The sequence below is a fragment of the Crassostrea angulata genome, chromosome 7 (assembly GCF_025612915.1).
Source record: "Crassostrea angulata isolate pt1a10 chromosome 7, ASM2561291v2, whole genome shotgun sequence".
Taxonomy (NCBI): domain Eukaryota; kingdom Metazoa; phylum Mollusca; class Bivalvia; order Ostreida; family Ostreidae; genus Magallana; species Magallana angulata.
Window position 1 is genome coordinate 32,757,471 of NC_069117.1, and position 15,810 is coordinate 32,773,280.

Sequence of the window (15,810 nt, forward strand, 5' to 3'; positions counted from 1 at the left end):
TTGGCTTTTATATGATTGAGGAGGCTTAAAACAGAATAAGGTCTATGATTAATTAATTAATCATGAATTTGGCATATATAACAAAATGCTATTTATCAATGTTAAAGCATAATTCAAGTTCTTAATTAACCTATGAAGACCATGAATAAAAACTGTTATAGTCCTTATTGAAACTCCAGTAAAAAAAAACTTTACTAAATAAATATAAGGGAATCAATATCATATTGGGTTGATTAATCAGACAATTTAAGTTTCTTCTTTTTGGGGGAAACTTATGGCATTTAGCATTAATTAACTGTCCATTGTATAAAAGATTCTGTTTTAATATTTATAGTACAATTGTAATATAATTTTTCAATAACCTTTTCATCCATCAATGGGGCTTATTGATAGCTGAACAAACATTGCTGGTTGAAAAAGCTTTTGCTCTCAGTGACTCACTCAATTGTTCATTAATTACTTAATTAGCTGTCTGTGCCCCTGGGCAAGGAATCACAGCAATTGAGGTCATGCCACCCCTTTTAAAATCAATAACACTTTTTAATCTTCAAGACCTTACATGTGTTTGGCTTGGTCTTTGACTTAAAAAATCGTTGGGAATTGGTAAGTTAACCCTTTCAATTCATTGCATGTTGATTTCTGATTTGGTATAATGATAAATTTTTAAAATAAATGTTAAAGCAAAATTTGTTTCTTTAACTGTTATATTATGTGATTTGGATAAATACATGTATATGTTGAGTTAGAAACAAGCAAAAGTAATTTCCTTTGTTAAGCTATGCAAGCCTTACTTCCCAATTATGGAAAATTAAGGCTCAGTAGAAAATAATTATTATGCATGTTATGAGCTTATCTAAAGGCGGATAGAGGAAGGGGGGTGGAAGGGGAGAGGAATGGGGGGTCTGACCCCCCCCCCCCCTTCTGCTGCAAACTTAAATATTCCAAGCTCTTCCCCCCCCCCCCCCCCCCGGGGAAAAAAATTCTGAATCTGTGCATGCATGTACAAAAAAGCAGCCATATATGCATGTAATCGCACAAAAAGTTTTACACAACTGTAGCTGGTAAAGTGCTACAGTATGTATAGATTAATAAATTGCATTTTGTTCATGTAATGCATGCATATTAAGCGAAATAGTCAAATATATATATAAAGGATTTAGCCTGTGTATATATACTGTATACAGGGAAATATTTGCCCCTGTTTTATTTCGGCCCCTTTCGCCCTCGTTGTCCATGCGGGCAAATTTGAGACTGGATGAATTCCAATGTTCCAAGTTATCTCTTTAATACACAAGCGTGTCTGGGTGAACTTATGACGGGGCGAAACCGTTTGCAAGTGTTAAAGGGCGAAAATAACACGGGGCGAAAATAACCCTGTGTACAGTAGCAGGTCATACTTATTGCTGAGGGGTAGTAAGAGCACATGATTATAGTGTGAGTTCAGGCTTAATCACAGCTTCTCCCCTGTGAGTGGTAGATTCTGGTGAATTTTATTCTTAATCTTTAATTACCAGTGAATGCTGTAATTGTTGGAAATTTTTTGGTTTTATAGATGTGAAAGATGCGAACAGACTCCAGCACCATGAGTCGAGCGGCAGTCACTAAACACATGAACCTGGAGCATCTCAGCGATGCTGAGTGTGAGAAGATCCTGCAAGTGTTGCAGAAAGATTTCGAATTGCGGGAAAAGGAAAAAGAACGTCTTCAGTGAGTTGATCTAAGTTAATTTGTTCCATTTTCTAAGAGGTCTGTAAAACTTTATATTCGAGTTAAAATCCAACATAACTAAATAGAAAAGTTGAATGATCCTTTGAGGTAAAATTCTCTTGAAAGTCAAAAATATTCATAAAAGTCAAGGTCAAGTTTGTTTTTAGGCAATGTGACCAAGCTTTGAGATGTATTGTTTTAATAATAAAAAGGCAAAGTCATTATAAACAATACTGGAAAGTTTATAAAGTTTTTAACTTGTTGGAAACAGTAAAGTTGATTTCATGCAGAGACAATTTGTCAATCAGGTCTAAATGAACTTCCCAAATACTTAATTTTGACGTACCAAAATACCAATGATACTAAATTATTGATATACTTTTCTGCAATCTTTGAATAAGAATAAGCATGTTTTTGACAACATTCTGATTACAGAAGCATCAGTAATCAATGTAGAATAAAAATTCATTCGTTCAAACCTCATTTCAGCAAAATCGAGGAATGTTTAAAAGAGGAAGAGGAAAAAACTGAGGTGATTGCAGTGAAAACCAAGCTGAATGAGGAGGTGTGTGTCCGATGCTGCCAGAAGTTTGGAATCATCTTCAATCGCAAGCAGCTCTGTCTTGTCTGTAAACACTATGTCTGCAAACGTTGTGCTGACTACAATGACAGTGAAAAGGGCTACACCTGCCATGCCTGCATCAAAGAAAGGTCAGGAAATTACCTGATAAATAACTGATGTAGAAAATATCTTCGTGATATCAATATTCATGCATTTAATAATCAATTTCAATGTATGAGCTATCAAAGGCTATTGCAGTTTACATGTATCGAAATTTCGAGTTGTAATTATTTTTCAAATTAATCACCAAAAATTATACTGGCTATAGTTTATATTGAAATTCAAAGTTTACCTGAAATTCAATATTCTCTCTTTCAAAATCAATATTTGTAATATTTGTTATTTAGTTTTATTCATAGATGGGGACAAGTGATCATGAACTCAAAATTATATCAGTTCTTTTTTATTTTGCATCGATAGTAAATGAAAATTGCCAGCTATGTTTTGTTATCATACTCATAAACCCCAAAGGAATTCATCAACAACCTAATATAAAAAAAAGTTATTTTTCATTTCCTCTGTCTCGATCCTGTATCAATCTTCATATTATTTTCATTACTTTATTATGGTTCCGCATAGCCACGTCCTACATTTTGCCTCGCGATTATTAATTTTCTGTCGCATTATTCTGTTAATGTAAAATATCTGGTTTATTAAATTCGATTCTGTGAAGGTTGAACATTGAAAAACATGCCTGAACACGTCCCCTAATTCAAATCAGTAGCTGCACAGCTATGGATATTGGTGGTCATTAGAATTTCATTTTTTGTGTTAATGTGTATTATATTTAAATTGCACCAAATATGATAAATCTTTGTGTTTTCTTCTCTAATCTAATGAAAGTCAAATACTAGTAATAACAGAAGATTTATGATCCAAAGAGAGAAACACTGAATTCATTTGTAAGTTACCAAGTGGTTATCCTAAATGCACAGCTATGAGAGAGAAATTTTGAATTTGATAACAAGTGGTTTATATCCAAAATGCACAACTACAAAATTGCTTAATCTTATATACCATATTTAGATATCTATACAGCATTACATCTATAGCTATATATAATTTTGCATTTTATGCCCCCAAAATGTTTTTGATACTAAGATTTTCTCTAAAGAAAATATATTTACATGCTGTATTCATCATTTTCTTGTTTATGCGGTTGTGCATAAATTTATTCTTAAATCCTCAAAAATAAAATATTCTTTTTTTTTTCTCCTTTCAATCTGTGTGTCTAAATTTTAGAGCTGAGATCGAGGAACAAGAAAGGTTTGCAACTACTCCCTCTTTATTTTTCACCCAAGGGAGTGGCTTTAATATTGCAGGAGCCTTCATCCATATTTAGCACAAAAAAAAAAGAAAATGGTTGGATGGGGTCCCTTCAAAATCAAATTTTCCATCAAAGTAATCAATCGCTTAAAGACATTTTGCTGCAGGTTTAATGGCTCTGTTAATTTGCACATTTCAGGCAAATTGCTATTGCTAGATATAATTGAAATTTGCTATCTCTTCTTCCAAACTAATTATGCTAGACTGTATTTCGTGGCTAGAACTTTCAGGAATATGCAGAGTCAATCTCGATTCTGATTAAATTTTGTAAAGCTGGGTATCATCTGTACAGTAATTCTTTTGTGGTTTTTGATTCTTACAAAATGGTGATGGAGAAAATACAGGTCAAACTTTTGCAATGAATTAGTTGAAATGTTTTTTAATTTTTAAAAAATGAAGCAATTTGTCACAAAGTAATTTTGTCGACTTAAGACACAAATGGGTAAAATGGTGTAACTTTAAAAAAAAAAAATTGGTATTTGCGTCTGTCCTTTATTTGCATTTTAACTTTCTTAAAGCAAATAAAACCAGTTATATATAATTTTTATGTATTTGAAATTTTGCGATGTGAGAGTGATATGGAAAAAAGCCAGATATACGTGTACAATATGTATTAGATGTATTAGTGCTAAGCAACAAAGTTAACTTATTCAAATCTCAACTTTTTATTATTGTTGACTTAGTACTCTGTAGCTTCAGAAATTAATTTTTCTTCTCTGACTAGATTTTCTTTGAACTTTTTTTGAAGAAAAACAAAACTTATTTTAATTATCCTGTTTTTCAGGGATTTGAAGCTGAAATCTTTTGAATGGTTTTACAACAACGTCAGTCAAAAATTCAAAAGATTCGGGAGTGCCAAGGTAGTGCGGTCCTTGTACAAACAGAGAGGAGCCCGGGGGAGAGCTTATCACAGTAAGTCACTATAAGTAATGGTAGAATAAAGGTGATATAACAAAGTGCAGCCTGAGTCACCCACTCTCCTCCATCTTTGGAAGTCAAGGGACTATGGTCCACTCTAATCCCAGATTTTGGTGCTTTCTTTTTGTTGGTTCTATTGCTATTAGTGATTTTCATTATTTTACGAAAATTTCTTCGATGGGTTTTACTGGTAATTAAACAACACATGGCAGTACCAGTATTCATCCGAAAATAATGCAGATGCAAGGGTCACAACTCTTTCAAGTCCTTGAAGTGTTCAGAAGTCAGATGGACAGAAATCTTGGACTACAAAGGAAAAAAAGGAGGGGGATTGAGGGCCCCGAGTGTACAATTTTTGGTTGTCGCCTAGCTACTTTCCCATGTATACTGAGATCTCTTTTAGTATAAGGGTATATGCAATAGTAATTTTTGATTGATTGTCAATGGTATTTTTTTTTAATATCCAACACAAATTTACATTGGTTTAAAAATGGAAAATATTTATTGTAATGTATTAAAAAACTTAAAACAGAGGTCATTGATGATGCATTGTTATGAATTTCTTTTCAACAGTTTCACTTAAAAAAAAAATCTGATCAGCTTAATTTTTTTTCACAAATTGAAATGAAATATTATTTGAAGGTATTCATTTGATAAGATACTTTCACACACTAAAAAATTAAGTATAATTTTAAAATAAAAAAAAATCAAGTTTGAATTTATTTTTGGTCATCTATAATGTTAATTTTTGATAATTTGAAATGTCTATGTAACATCATGTAAGCCCTTCATTGTTCCACACATATCAAAAAGTATTTGTTGGTTTTTGGTCATTTATTGTCTTTTGTAAATGTGGTAAATGTTGTGCGTAGAAAATATATATGAAGGTGTCTTTTAATTTTTCTCTTTGTCATTTTTCTGAGTTTTAAATGTGTATAGCACAAGACAATCAGAACTAAGATCCTTGAGGATCCAACCCTCTTTGTATGTATGGGTATATATATATAGATTCAGACCATGTGATCTTTATAGTCGTCTGACCTTGAACAGATGTTAAGCAAGTTGTCGCACATAGTGTTGTCATGTATAACAAGGCATCGGAACCACGACTGTTTTCGTAATCACTATCATTATAGGATTTATGTTTCTTATTTCGTAATCTAGGGGAAATTAGAACATGCATAAATCTTTGTAGTGAAGCATGGGGACTATTTGATAACAAAGATGTGGTCTCACAAGCAGTTTGGAACTGTATAGGCTAGCTTTAAAATCTCGACTCAAAATTTATCTTGAAGTTGAATTTTCATTTTTTTGGGAAAGTTAATCTGGGATGACCGGAAAAAAAAGAAAAAAATTTATGGAGATGAATATTCTTGTCTGATTCTTCTTGACTAAGCCATACAAAAATGAATTGGCTATATCGTATTTATGATCACAAGACTTCCTCTGATGGAGAATTATTCTTGTGGGGAAATTGACAGGATGTTGTGAAATATACCCCTTTGAGTTGTCGTCTGCGATGTCAGGTGATGTAGTAACAGAGTACACTTTATGGAGGACGCTCCTTGGTAAATATTGTGTGATGATTTATTTCATTTCTCACCTGCCCCTTTGATTATACTGATTGATTTTTTGTCTCACCTGCATGCCTGGCCCTCCGCTTTGTCGCACTTACACCTGTGATCACCGATGTTTGTTCTACAGGTGACACTTTTTGTCATTTTTCACGCGTTGAACATGTACAGTACATGCAGTTATGAATTTTATTCATTTTTCTGTTATTTTTTTCTCTCTGACTCATGTGTTGATTGATATATTGAAATTGAATTATTGTCATCATTTTTTTATTTGCATTTAAAAGAGTATCAGATTTGCTTTGATGCTTAATATATAACAATTGCTATATATATATATATATATATATATATATATATATATATATATATATATATATATATATATATATATATATATATATATATATATATATATATATATATATATATATATATATATATATATATATATATATATATATATATATATATATATATATATATATATATTAACATAGTAGATTAAGACAATAGCATATAGTCCAATAATTATTTAATGGATGATGATAATTAATTTCCGGTTTTATCTTCAGCGGACAATGAGAGTGACACTGGCTACGACCCCAATTTCCTGACCTCTCTCAGATCAGGGTCCCAGCGGGGAGGAGGAGGAGGAGGGGGGTTCTCCGCCCCTGAAGATGGAGGAAGGGACGAGGAGATTCTCGGTGCCAACAGTGAAGGGGAACCAGGTAAGAAAATGTTTCAATTTTCTTATTCAATGAATCCAATTACACAGTAAAGCAAGAAAAGTCAAAGTAACCCGTCTTTTTAAATCAAGGGTTTCTGATCCACTCTGCTGTTCACAAAGAAGCAGATCAGACCAGAAATTGAGAATTGGGATAAGCAGAAACTGGTCCATTTAATATATACCGGTATACCTTTTTTGGAAGCAATTTGTTACATTAAATGAATATATCAATAGATAGATGTCTTTATGTCTTACCGGTAACCCAAATGACATAAAACGTGCTTTACTTAAAAACTTTGTCAATACCAAAAAGTATGTTTATTTATAACTGTAATCAACTTCGATAACATTCCTTTTCCTTTAAAATCACTTTTTATACCATATATGGTTCAATCCCATTATGCAGATCCGAAACTCTGAATATTGGATGCTTTTATTTCGAAAATAAAAAGTTAAATTACGTACCCGCTAACTCGTGGCATGCTCAGCGAATAAGAACTCTGAACTTTATTTCTTATCCATTGGGATGTCTATTGGTATTCACACCCTCTTTCTTCTCCCATTTCCATCTCTCTTTCTAAAAATATTTTGTTTCATAAAAGACTTGAAATGCGGCTGTTAAAATGATTGAAGATAATCTTACGTGTCATCATATGTAACAGTCAAGAGCGTAATGTAAAAGAGGAGGAACAAGGGAGATATGTGTTACCTGGTTATTTTTTTTTTTTTTTAATTTTTTTTTTACAAATATTACATATATCGTGTGATCACATCGTTGTCATGAGTTCAAGCATGTGACTTAAGGGGTGCCTTTTCTGTGACAAGGTAATTTGATACAAGGGGTTATAAAACAGCAAGATTGGATTGGTGAACATTATTCCTTGTAAAGAAGAACTAAATTGACACATTGCTTATTTTATCTGTTTTTTAACAAATTATTTTTGATTTGATTTGAACATATTTTATTATGCAAATATGCATTTACATAAATGGATTTAGGCAGCAGGCAATTCCTATGTAAGCCTTCTCCAAAAAAAATTATTTTTGAACACTATATACATCCAATTATGAGATAATATCTCTGCAGTGACCATCTAGATATATGTATGTTCTCATTTTGCCTTAACAGTTGCAGGTAAAAAAAAAAAAGGTAAACAAATAGTGTAGAGGGAAAAAAGAATTTCTTAATAAAACAACTGTAAAAAAAGAATTTGTAAGTTGTTGAGATGTTTTGATAAGTTAATTGCATGGACAAAAAATGGGGTTGAATAAAAGAAGAAAAATACTGGTAGATGTAATGTGTTAAGATTTTATATGATTTTTTAAGCATATCATGTACCTTAACATAATCATCAAATATTTGAAACAAAACTTTTAACATCTTTATATCATTGCCTTTTCCACTTCATATTGACAAAATTACTAAGACTTTTTTGAAGAACAAACAATTTACATGTCTTTTGATAATACCTGTATTGCTATTATACTATGTTATGGAGGGTCAGAAATTGCAGATGAGTTTAAGAGTGGGTGGGAGCAATGTCCTTGAACCAATTGTCTGAATCAAGAGTCAATGTAGAAGACATGTTCTATATAAAATCCTTGTCCAAATTATATTTTCTCTCCCTATGGCCCACTCTGTTTTGAACCTCACCCATAGAGTGCATATGTTTAGAGGGTGTGCAGCGAACAGAAATTAGCTCTTTGCATTTTAAAAGCAAAGCCCTTTGAGATAGTCACCAACCTGAGCGGTAGTCTAAAACAGAGCTTTGTTTAATTAAGCATCCATTTTGTCAACAGAAATTGCTTATTAAACCCAAGAGCTTCCAGAAGATTCACTCTCTAAGCTCCAGTGGGTCAATTCTCAGTCTACTTAGGAAATTCCATTCATCCTTGACTGACTGTAGAGAGTAAATCTGCAATGGGGCTAATGTTTAAAACTGCAAGTTTCTCCTCGAGGCCACACCAATATAATGTCTTGTTCGTCGGACTGCACGCGCTGGTATTTAGATAAAACTATACAAATAATATTATTATTAATTTCTCACATCCAGAAAATTCTGCGCTGTTTTCTGTTCTATTTCTGCTCTATTTTTTGCATTTTAAATAGTTTTAATTTATAAATCAGAAACAAGTAGAAGAAATATAACTGTCGATCCCCTTAAAATTTATTTATGTGCTGCCTAAAAAATTTGGCTGCAAAAAATGATAATTTTATTATTTAATCGTTAGGACCTTGTACCCTTTTTCACTGAATGTCCGACTAACAAGAAATTACATTGGTGTGGCCCTAGTTAGGTCTAATTACAACATATGTAAAGGGTAAATTAAAAATCAGATGTGCAGATGCAATGGTCTAAGTTTCTTGTACTGACTGTATACTGCTTAAAATGTCCAGCAGGATGTGTTTAATCAGGAGTCGCAATGCAATATGTATGCCATCTCTATATGAAATGCTTCAAAAGCATAATGGGACTTAGATGGGAACTCGGATTTAAAAATTCTATGGGATAGTAAGTAATTTTTACAGCAAGACTTTGATCTTGCTCCTATAAATTGTTGTCCAAGAAAGGTAACTCTTGAGATCTAAAGCACATTTGATATATATCTAGAGTAAGAGAACCTATTGTTGCATATGTCAGATGTCAGAGTAATGCAAAAATTAACTAATAATATGAAAATAGAATAAAACATGAAGCAAGTGAAAGATATATGACAATTTATACTCTATTATTTTGCCTTAATTTGCATATCATATTGATTCAATATGCACACAAATTGTGCCATCTGGAAACATAATTACATGTATTTATAAACATTTTTCTTTATATATCAGGGATACATTTTTCTTTCATTTAATCAGACATGCAAATTAAAGCAACAAATTATCTTTATTGTATTAAAGTTTCAACTTGAAATAATGTAAGGATAAGCAACTGGGAAGACTTGTAGGCAGTTTATTTTGTTTTTTAATGCTATTTAAAAATTCCATAGTGCCTAATTAACCCCCCCCCCTCCAGTTTTTATAAAATTTGATTATTAAATTGATCAAACAAATTCTCCCCAATGTAATACATTACAAATACAATATAGATAATATATACACTTACAGCCAAGTTAATCAAGTTAATTTTGTCAAGTTACAACCCTTAAGAGGTTTTATAGATCCCCTGTCTGGAGATCTTAAGTCATTCAGTGATAGGGGTAATGAGGTGTATAGATGAAACAAAGTTATACACCATTATGTAATCACTCTATGACAACATCAGGCCTTCTGTTAGAGCCCATGGGATTTCAGTGTGTGTATCTGTTAGAGCAATTTGTATTGGCCTCTGGAGTGTGTTAAAATACCTATGACCTTTAACCCGTGTGTGATGTCATCCAGGTAAAAATCTGCTGCCATTGAATCATGACTGGAGATATTAATAAACCCAGGTAGTGTAAAGATAACATTAGGTGGAAAACTTGAAACAAGAGAGCGAAGGAGCTGTTACGTGTGGGATAATTACGTTTATTAGAAAGTTTACGGTTTGTCATCGGCGGACACTGCTTGAATAACGTCAGAAGAATGAAGTATTTGCAGAATATGGAGAGAGTTATGCACATCTGTCATTCAGTGTCTAACTAGGATGCTAAGCATTTTCACCTGAGTGATTTTTTTTTCTCTTCTTTCTCTTTCATTTGAATGGAATTGTCATTGGAATTTTAAGATTCTTTGAGAGCTGAAGGAACTATCATCTACAGGAAGAAACTTACTTGTCCACTGAAAAAAAATTGTTTCACAGACAACTAATTTTTAATTGTAAGATATCTTTTGAAAAATTAGGAGATTGAGTGACTTTAATATTTTGAAACATGGAGAACCAGACTGGTTAGTGTTTTTAATTGGTGGTGATTCTTTTGGGGAAAATATGGTTGGAATAATTCTCCTTTGTACCAGTTCTGAGAAACTCATTTTGGATTGAGTCTTAATTGGACCACGCGTACATCTGGTCATGATTCGAGGAAAGAAGGAGGGACAAGGCTATGCCACCTGGTTCATTGGACTGGACAATGGTAAGGTGGAATCATACAGTTGCAGCTATCAATATCTATATTTTAGAATTTATTCTTTGCGTAGGTACTGTACAATATTTAGAGGAGCATAGTATTTCGTAATATAGACTATCTGACTACATGTGTTAGCATTAATGGGAAATTATCATATTGCATGTCCCTGAGAAATCTCCACACAGAATTTTATTTTATTTTATCTGAATATTTTTGCTAATACTACGTCAAAGGCTGGGGTTATTATTTTTTAGTCTAAAGTATTTGAAAATTTTATTGTGTAGAACACAATTTTGCCTAAGAATTGTGTGCTGTTGAATGAATGGGTAGATGGATGGATGGATGGCTTCATTTTCTTTGCTTGGTTAAATGTGGCAAAACTGTGTAAATTAGACAAAAAAGAGTGAAAAGATGTTTAATCATCCACATTTTCACAGAAAATAAACAGTCCATGACACCATAGGGTATTGTATTTGATATAAAGATAATCTGTGTTACACAGAGATATCTCCTATGTCCTTGTGTCCTTATCAAACAATCACATGTAAAACTGTCATTGTGTGGGAGCATAATAGATAGAATAGGTAGAATAGACTGAATGGATTAGGTAATTCAGAGGAAAATGGTGAGAGAGTAAAATAGAAAGAAAATGGACAGAGGACAAGATGGAGAGAGAGAGAGAGAAAGAGAGATTTTGAGAAAGGGAGACGAAGAGTCTTGATCGATGATTTTTGCAATTGGTCTGTGGAAATGAAGTATTTGCCTTTTGTGTCTTTCTGCAACTACCCCATCACTAGGGAATTGACTGAGTTGGCTTGAAATACAACATGTATTGTGTAATCTCAAAGGTACTTATCTTCATCAACCCAAATACCTTAAAAGCTTGCTCTTAGTTTTAAAGTGTCCTGCCTAATGTAAAGAAGGTACATGTTCTTTGTCCTGGGTTGGGCATGGCTTGGATTATGATTTGGAGCAAACATTTTCTCTAGGCAATAATATTCCTGAGAAAGTCATTGAAATTAATATTAGCCCAATATTGACTTGGTCCAATCTTTGCAATAACACATCTTTTATAGTTTAATTTCAACTGCGGAATATAAGAACCCAATGCTAATTTTTTGTACAAATAAGATTCTTACAGCAATTAAACGCCCGGATACAATTGTCGTGGCTATTCCGCCTACAAATGGACTCATGAGGGGTTTGATTTTTTTCTACTGTTATTGTTTCGGGTTCCCTGTATGAGTCAGGTATTGATTTTTTATCCGTAGATGTACAATACGATTGTATGTAACAGATGGTGGAGTTAACATTGCAAGGAGTTTCTCAGAATATCAGATGTACACCCCCCCCCCCCCCCCCTTAATAAGAGGGTTTCGTTTTATATCACTCCCATCATGGATCCTAGGTATTTTATCTAATCTTATAATTACAGTGCATAACTAAAATACAATTTTACCTAAAAAAAATTACCCATGCAATTATAAACATGCAGTAGTGTCACAATTTTGTAGTACTGGTATACTGCATTGATGATGCAGGTCTAGAAGAATGCAAAGATATTCTTGAGAATGTAAAATGTCTCAACTGCCATAAAACTGGATTTGTCAAACAACAGCCGAGTGCTCAAGTAGTTAGTATTATACATTTGTGGTTAAGTATGATAAGCAGGACAAAGATTTTCTGCAATGCTGAGAGTTTTATAGACCAATTCCAGTCTTGTTCAAACCTTATAACCATTGTTTAGTCAACTTGAAGAGTGTATATTACATAATATTTGAATACCATTATATGGTCTTTATGAGGCTATTGTGAAAGTAGCAAGGCAATACATGTATTGAGATGGCCTTTCTTCTTTGTTGATCATTCTTCAAATGATAGTAGAATAAGCCTGCTTAAGGGGTATATTTAAGTCTATCTGTGTGTAAAACAAAATTTATGGCATAGGGAGAGATTATATCAATGTTTTATGTAAAATGCTTGAACATTCTAGCAAAAGACTTTCCGTTGCTTGATTTGCTTATTACCAATAAGTCTCCCAAGTTTGGAAACTTATTGTTTGTGCTCATTTCTAAAAGAATTACATGTACTGGTATATGAAACTCAGACTTGGAGATGATAGTTTACATTGTCTTTTCATGTATTTTGGAAAATAACCTTTTTGTCAAAATATTTCTAGGGAAGAGTGTGTGTCTTTGTCCTTTCAATGTCAGTTTGTGGCCTTGAATAATAATGATCATGGGATGGCCAACGATTTAATCAGAGACCCAATGGAAAAGATTGGATTGTGTCTCTGAATGGTCAACATCTCTTTACAACAGGTGAATATAACCATTGTTCTGAACACTTTTGAAGTTGGATGCTAGCTGTTTTCTCCCAGTTGTTTAGTTAGAGTTTTGTCAGAATTCATCAGTTTATGTGGAAGAAAATTGAGTCTACAGCCTCAAGTCTTTCAAATTTACACAAAGTCATTGTGGGGTTTCACTGTTTGTTTGTCCTTTAGCATTGCAGGTATAGTAAGCAATCGGTAGTGTTCAGATGTTGCTGTTCAGATCAGCCTTTAGTCCCGAACCAAGCTGTAGATTTCATGGTTAATGCCTCCAAAAGTTACATTTGCATTTCTGAATGTATTTTTGAGAGGGTGTATGGGTGCAAGGGAACGGGAGATTAAGGAATATTAATTTATATACATGGAGAATGGTGTCTGCAGTTGCTGAGCAAATAAAACTGTATTAAATAGATATGCTGTACACATTCTTGCTTTCATGTGTAGCAAATAAATCAATGCAAATTATCTGGAACAGTACGATCAGACCAAAAATGTACCTAAGATGGCCCATAAATAGCATTAATTATTCAAACCTCGTGACATACAAAGAAAAAGTTTTGTTTGATGAGGTTAAAAAAGGGTATATTTAATTATAAAGAACAGAAAAAATGCTTCACAACACCTGTTCAAAAATCTCCTTTTTTAAAGAGTTTTATCACTTTTGTACAGTAATTTTCATTAACATAGGTATATATATGAATATTCTCTTTGGTTGTTTATTAATTCAGTTAATGCATGGAGTCAATTAATTTTTTTTACAAAGATGGAGAAATATGCAGGTGGTCCAGAGAGACAGAATGATGTTTTGATGATCTTTTTAAAGGTGTGCTGTGCAAATTTTACAAAAACATATAAACAAAATTCCATCAGAATTTAACTGGAACAAGTTGACATATCCATTCAATCTCAATAAACTACATACAATTCATGGATCATTAAGCAGACCTTGTTTTCATATCTGATTGTTTTTTTTATGAAATTTCAGTGAATGGAATTTTTATAGATGATATTTGAAAATGTTGTTCTCTGAATAAACATATTTTAACATTATACAGCTCTATTGCAATTTCATAACTGTATAAAGACATGCACATGATTTTGAATTAAACACCTCAATACATATGTTCTACGTTCTACGTTCTTTGTAGTTTATATTCAGTCAGATTTGAATATACAGATTTTTATTCTTTTTTTTTTTAAATGCACCTAAATTTCTTATGATAAGCTATGTGCTATTTGATGCATGGTCAAAAATTCTTCTATACATGTATTAAAGTCACTAGATGTTCTCTAATCAACTTAATAATTTGATTAGCATTTGATTTGTTAGCAACAGAATAATGAGCAAGAAATAATGTATATTGTTTGGGAGATAGAAAGATAATTTAATGAAATTGAAATGCCCAAGGTGGGATAAAGGAAAGTTTTTATTAGATTTATCACATTAGATGTTGCTACCACATTATTGTATTTCTTAAGTTTATTATCCTGAATAAATATGTAAAAGTTCATGCCTGGTCATAAGTACATGGCAAAGAAAAAGCAAGAGGGGAAGCACTGAACTCTGCACAGGGGCATGCAGTGTGGATATGAATTGAAATTTTGATACTCAGAAGATTAGAAAAATGTTAATATGAATAACAATATTTCTTGAGCTTACATTAGTAATGATATCCTTTCTAACGAAAAGTGAGGAAAAATTGACAGGTGCTTTCTCCATTGATGGCAAAAATTTTCGCAAAACATTCATAAAATGAAAAATGTAAGTCAGGGATGAAATAATCTTATGCCTCATTAAAGGAAATTCTGACATAAAAATATCATAAAAAGAGGCAACCTCTTTGGGGAAAAAAAATGTTTCAAAGTGATTTAGTTGCCAGAAAGGTTGACACGATTAGCATACAAAATAAGGTCATTTATGCATGGAACACTTCAGTTTCTGAACAGAGGAATAACAACTTCGAAAAAAAACCTTTGATTTCTCTCTCACCTGACAATTTAAGTGTATTATTATGACAGATTTTTTTATTTCCTGCGTTCTTTGAATTAAGTAGAGTTCATATCCCCAAGAGAAAAAAAAAGACTTCTGTAAAATATATGAATTTAATTTTGTATCTATTCCAGCACATCTTCTCTTACATTGAGTCTCGGTTAAACAAAAGTCACCACATGTTAATTTTCTTTTTTTTCTGGAAAAAGTAATTTTATAAAGACATTTTACCAAACATAAAATCTTTGTATAAGGAAAGAAAACTTTTGGATGCTTCCCAAATTGAAAATCGGAAGATATTTGGTTGTCAATCAAATTAGACAAGCACTAATAGCTGGCCTTTATATCCATACTCTGCACCCAACAGCTATGTGGTGATAGGTTTGAAATATCGAGGTGTCTGGTTCCGCATTTTCTATATTGGGGACTTTGATACAAATCTCTGAAATGTTTGGAATTATGCAGACTTATCGGAGTGGGTCCTGTGTCTTTTATTTGACAGTTCAAAGGTTCATCTTGAGTTTATCAGCCACAAACGACAGACTTGTATAGTCCATAAAGCAT

At 32.6% G+C, this 15,810-nt stretch overlaps 1 protein-coding gene across 13 annotated transcripts in view; it reads left to right on the forward strand.

The window, feature by feature from the left end:
- The window catches only part of LOC128191529 (titin-like), a 63,085-nt gene that overhangs the window by 22,019 nt on the left and 25,256 nt on the right, over positions 1–15,810 (forward strand). For 10 of the 13 annotated variants that reach the window (XM_052863658.1, XM_052863652.1, XM_052863645.1 and 7 more), the window contains 6 exons: positions 1,553–1,707; positions 2,197–2,418; positions 3,572–3,595; positions 4,440–4,567; positions 6,055–6,141; positions 6,723–6,878. In XM_052863658.1, coding sequence (XP_052719618.1) covers positions 1,562–1,707; positions 2,197–2,418; positions 3,572–3,595; positions 4,440–4,567; positions 6,055–6,141; positions 6,723–6,878 — 763 coding nt within the window. In that variant the 5' untranslated portion in view covers positions 1,553–1,561. Of the gene's footprint in view, positions 1–1,552; positions 1,708–2,196; positions 2,419–3,571; positions 3,596–4,439; positions 4,568–6,054; positions 6,142–6,722; positions 6,879–10,284; positions 10,934–15,810 lie in introns of those variants that run through there. The other 3 variants (XM_052863651.1, XM_052863654.1, XM_052863657.1) reach the window with 3 other exon arrangements.